Source organism: Balaenoptera ricei, chromosome 6 (assembly GCF_028023285.1).
Source record: "Balaenoptera ricei isolate mBalRic1 chromosome 6, mBalRic1.hap2, whole genome shotgun sequence".
Classification (NCBI taxonomy): Eukaryota; Metazoa; Chordata; class Mammalia; order Artiodactyla; family Balaenopteridae; genus Balaenoptera; species Balaenoptera ricei.
This window is the reverse complement of record NC_082644.1, coordinates 102,204,347-102,210,009: the sequence shown is the minus strand read 5'-3', so window position 1 is coordinate 102,210,009 and position 5,663 is coordinate 102,204,347. Positions and strand designations below refer to the sequence as shown.

Genomic DNA, 5,663 nt, shown 5'->3' with positions numbered 1-5,663 from the left:
CTCCAAGCAACCTTTCATCAGTGAAGAGAATGGATATTTTAGAACTGGATTTGAGCTAATACCAGCAGAATATAATCACCCCGGGTGCTAGGGACCAGGGAGTACTTCCACTGTGGCACATGAATCAAATAAGCTTTATTTCTTGGTATTCTTCTTGGCACTGACTATGTCTTGCTATTATATAAGATGGCTTGAATGTTCCTACTGGCTTTCTCAATGAGTCATTTGTTCAATTAATTAAGAGTGTGACTAAAGACAAGGTCACTAAGTCCATTTCCAGTCAGCCGTTAGTTTCAATCAAGTTACCTGTTATAAATGGATTGTTATCTGGTCATATATGGACTCCATAAGCCCTTTACCCATGCTGAGTCATGACTTAGGCTAGTTGTTTCTCAGCCTCCTGGCAGACTGTCACCCTTCCCGTGGGTCACTTATAAAATGCTCTATGCAGTATTTTGGTTTTGGGCAAGGAAGTCTTAGTGTGGTTGGTGACCAGCTACTTAACTTGCGGCCACAAATGGGAGGGCATAGTTTTTGCTTTTTTGGTATGGAAGCATCTCCTAATTCCTTATTGGAAGAGCAATACTCCTCAAATTATCCATTCATCCGTCAAATATTTTTTGACCAAGAGAGAGTTGCTACTTGCCCTTCCCTTGATCAGACTCACAGCTACATCCCTAGGGTCACATTTTAGGGAAATCTACATGCAGCTTCTTCAGTAGTAACTACCAGCCAGACACACCTGAGGGTCTAAAGCATTACTTATTCCTCTTCCATCTGTCCTTCATGCCAAAGACATCAAGCCTCAACCTGTGTCGTGGAGTCAATAATTATAGGGTCTCTGGGATCAGATAGTCTTGGGTTCTCCCACTTCATGGAGGAAAGGTGGTGCCTTGTGGACAAAAAACTGGACCCAGAACAGATATAAAAACAGAGGCCCTGGGGAGAGGAGCCACCGTCAGGGAAAGACTCACTCCCAGTGACTACAGAGAAGACAGCACTGTCCCCTGCCAAGATGAAGCTGCCGTTGCTGTGTCTGGGGCTGACTCTAGTCTGTGCCCACAAGGAAGGAAACCCTGATGTTGTGAGAAGCAACTTCGATATTTCAAAGGTAGGGGCAGTGGAGAGTAGTGACTTTGGATTTTGGGGGTGGTTTGGAGGATTCTGAAACAAGGTGACCCTCCTGGAGGGCAGCAGTTCCTTGACATATTAGGCAAAAGGGGTGATTTCAGACCTTAGACTAAGGGCAGTTGTGCCATGTTAAAAGACGACAACATTTGGGTACCTCCATTCTCACTGGAGGGACAGTGGAAAGAGTCCTAGGTGTGGTGCCAATTGATCTGAGTTCTAATTTCATCTTCACATCACCATGATGAGTCCTGGCCCACAGGCCAGAGTTCAAGGAGACAAGTGTTCATGTTGTATCTCTTTCCTCTTTTCTCACCCAATCATTTTATTGATTTATTGCAGATTTCAGGGGAGTGATATTCCATCCTCTTGGCCTCAGACACCGAAGAAAAGGTAGAAGAAAATGGTAGCATGAGAGTTTTTGTGGAGCACATCCATGCCTTGGAAAATATTTCTTTGTTCTTTAAATTTCATACAAAGTAAGTGGGTTTTTTGCTTGGGAAAGAAAAAACAGAAGCCCGAATATGGTCTTGGACCTCTACACACACACACACACACACACACATACACAAACACACACACGTATACATACATTCTGGGCCTGTACCTAAAATCAGGGTCCATCATCTGGCACTGATTTGGGGTTTGGTGAACCTGTGGCTTTTCTAGATTCAGAGATAAGAATTGGTGACAGGCATGAATTTAAACAGGAGTAGAGGAGGTAAGGGGTAGAGGGGTATCAGAATCATAAGTAGTGTGGCAAGACAGCATAGGTTAACAGCATAGGATTCAGAATCAACAGCCTATCTCGTTCTTGAATCTATATGTGTGACCAAGAAAATTCATCTGTTTCTTCCCCAATTTTCCCTAGAGTTAAAGAAGATGATAATAATTGTCTCTCATGGTTTTTTGTGAGGACCAAGTGAGGTTATGTTCATAAGGCACATATCTGAGAGGCTGGCACGTGGTAAGAACCCAGCTAATTCTCTCAACAAGTAGCTATCTTAATAGTAATAGTGGGAAGTAGTGGTAGAGTAATAGTGATAGAAGTAGTTGACTCATTCTCAAAGCAGCAAATAAAGTGAATAATGTAAATAAAAGTTCTTTGGAAACTATACCCAAAAATGTTCAACAGTTAATCAGTGGAATCGTAAACTCAAGTTACAGGTAGAGTGTGAAGGAGCCAGCCCCATCAGTATCTCTTGGGCATCAGCTCATTCTGTTTTACAGGGTAAGTGGAGCATGTACTGAAATGTCTTTGCTTTCTGACAAAGCAGGAGAGAATGGTGTATATAGTGTTATCTGTAAGTATGCAAAAAAAAAAAGGTCTTTCTAAATTCTACTTCCAACTGCAAGGAATTTGCTAAAACCCAGTATCTTCAGGATCTTGATCAGTTCCTGATATGCTTGTTTAGGTAATACAGTGGGGCCATCTAATAGCCAATATCCTGAATTTGGGAGAAATGTGTGTGTAAAAGCCAGTGCCTGGCACACAGTACCATCAGGTATAGAAGGCAGTTTGGTCACATGTACCTCCTGCAACAAAAGAAAATTGGCAAAAAAAAAAAAAGAAAGTAAATTGGCAGGACAGCTTCTCATTCCTTGCCCACTTTCTGATGATGTCTGATGGCCATTGCCACAGCACATTATTCAGGATACAACCCTGGGTATATAATGCAATGGGGCTTATAGAGAAGACAGAGACACACAGTTGGCAGAGATGGCTGAGGGAGGGTAGGTGAGTTTCAGGGAGCATGATAGAGGGAAAGCTGCTGCTGTGGCTGAATTTTTCTACCCCTAGTGGTCAGTCTACCAGTGTTCCTTAGACGTTGCCTCATGAATCCCAGAGAGATGCAAATGGAAGGCAGTAGATATCACTCTCTATTTCTTCCAGGATATGCACTTGAATTTGTTTTGTGGGAGAGAATAGGAAGTGAAAGGGTTTCACTTCCTTCCCATGGACCAAAGGAGTTCTGAGCTGTGTTCTGTTTCCTCCACAGATGATGAAGACAATAAATTTCGCATACTTCAAACGAACTATACTGAATATATTATTTTTTATCTCATGAATGTCAACAACAATGAATCATTCCAACTGCTGGAGCTCTATGGTAGAGTATTTTCATGCTGACACTCATCGTGGGGTGGGGAGACTGGGGAAGGAAGGAAGCCTGGAGACAGAGTGGTCTTCCCAATCTTATCCTGGGACATCTCTCCTCCTCTGAAGATAGATGCTCACCTTTGGTAAAATCTCTCAGGCTCAGTGTTGGGAAGATGATGAATCTCTCATCATGCCAGAAAGATATCCTAAAGATGTCAAATTCAAGACAGGTTATTGTTTCATCTCCAAGACTTCTGCCTAAGCACCCAATCAGTACCATTCATTTTCCCATCTGGCTGGAACCCCACCCCTCTGAAGAGCCTCAGTGACCAATAAACAAGACAAAGCAGTTACTGTCACTCTTCCCACAGCCCGAGAACCAGACGTGGGTCCAAAATCAAGAAAAAGTTTGTGAAAATTTGCCAAAAATATGGGATTGTTAAGGAAAACATATTTCCACATGTTTCCATATTACCAAAGTCGGTAAGTTGAGCTCTCTCTGGCTTTCTCTGCCTAAATTCCCATTTTACTGAATGGGAATGTTCCTGAAGGGAAAAATCCAAGAGAAGTTAATATCCCAGTCAGTGCCCTTGGTCCTTCCCTGGAGAATCATCTGGTTTCATTCTGGGAAATAAACCAGGGTTGGTATTTGAATGTGCTCTTCTCTGCCTCTGTAGATCACTGTCTCCAGGCCCGAGGGAGTGGAGTGGCCCAGGCCTCCAGGTTGGTGAGCTCTGCTGGAGAGGGGCTGGCTCAGGGATCCGTGCCTCCCAAAACCATTAGGGGTTTATGTCCAAAGATTACAATAAAAATAATTTGGTAAGGAAGCCTGTTGGGAGAGCTTGAAATTCGGAGTTGGAGGACCTGGGTTCAGGATCCACTCCTGCTATGAGCTTTTTGAGCAAATGATGTAGCAATTAAAAGGGAAAGAATGATGTCTACCTTACAGAGTTACTGTGTGGATATAACGCTGGAGAAAAGGGCTCAGTAATTGATAATGTGCTAAAAATCATGACTTAAAGTTTTAAATGGGAAAAGGGTGTGAGTGTGAAACTCAAATACATTTCTGTGTTCGTGGTCCATCTTCCACGCCCAGAGGGCCATCTCACCCTCCAATTTATGGAAAAATTTTCTTCCTTCGATCTCTTCCTTTCTTTCTGCACATCCTTAACTTCTAATCTGGGAATAGAGTTGTCTGACCTTCCAGTTGTCTTCCAACCTGGAAAATAGACTCTTGAGTTTCCTCATCTGTCTCCTACCTCAGATTTATTTTGGGGCTTCATTAGCAATTATGCCTTACATAAAGTAAGCATTTAATAAAAGATTGCTATGGCTTTTGCCATTATTCCTCAATTTGTCAAAAATTCTTTAAAATTTCCAATGCTGAGGATGGCAGAAGCAAGCCTAAGATCCTTCATTGCTTCTTTTCTTCTTTTCATAGACTCAACTGGGGGAAGGTTAAGATGGGATCAGCAATAGAAAAAAAAAAAAAGTCATTTACTTAACACCTTCCCTACCCCTATTCTGGCAAATAACATGGGTTAGAATGCAGGTTGATAACTATTTCTTCAACATTTTTTTTTTTTTTTTGTAATAGAAATTCTCTTTGTCCTCAGTTCAGTCCGAGAAGCACTTAATAAGTTTCGGTGTTCTTGTTCTCATCTGCTTATTTAGCACTGAGTGAGTGCCACCTCACTTGGGCTCCAGGATCTTCTCTTCCATGGTCCCCACATCATCTTGCAACAAGTTCTGTGACCTGATTTCCATCACTATCGCACGTGAAGGCATCAACTCTGCATCTTCAGGATCTTCCCTAATTATCTAGGAAGACTCATCAGCTCACCACGAATCAAAGTTTCCTGCAAATTTCTAACTCTCTTTGCCATATTCAGGACAACAGTACCATGAATAAGACCTTCCTCTACCTGGTCAATAAATGATTCACCTTTCAGTCATGTGATTTGTCTTTGTTTATGTTAAGAGATGTGGGGTTGACAGGAAGCAAATGTGGGGACTTCCTTGGCCATGTGTCCATAATCTTCCTCTAGCTTCTCAGAATCTTCCCTGAGTTTCAGGATTCTCCCTCGTCTGCAGTAATTCTCTGTCCCCATGAGTGCTACTTGCCTTTTGATTTGCCCATTTCTTAGTGACCTGATAAGGCAAACTATAAGACTTGCCCTATAAATTGCTCCATCCTAGAATTCTCTTTTTCAGTGGGGGTACTGAGAGATAGATGCTGCTGGGGCTGATGCCAGCTCGATATGTTTCAGAATATGCCCTTATACCCCAGCTTCTCTAACTCATCCATCCTATGAGATGGTCAGCGCCCCTTCTTTCTTTCTTTCTTTCTTTTCTTTTCTTTTATTTTGTAGAAGCACATCTATGATATCTAAGTTGAAAATTACCATTATAAGATGCTGTTAGTTTCTGAAAT

General features: G+C 42.2%; 1 protein-coding gene across 1 annotated transcript; it reads left to right on the top strand.

Annotated features, from left to right (window-relative positions):
- Positions 1–882: 882 nt before the first annotated feature.
- Positions 883–5,180, top strand: LOC132367283 (salivary lipocalin-like). Its single transcript, XM_059925346.1, is given in 8 exon segments — positions 883–1,111; positions 1,471–1,607; positions 2,359–2,432; positions 3,129–3,239; positions 3,601–3,624; positions 3,627–3,712; positions 3,907–3,952; positions 4,904–5,180. Coding segments are annotated over 8 exon segments (660 nt in total). The 5' UTR covers positions 883–1,015; the 3' UTR covers positions 4,990–5,180.
- The last annotated feature ends 483 nt before the right edge of the window (positions 5,181–5,663 follow it).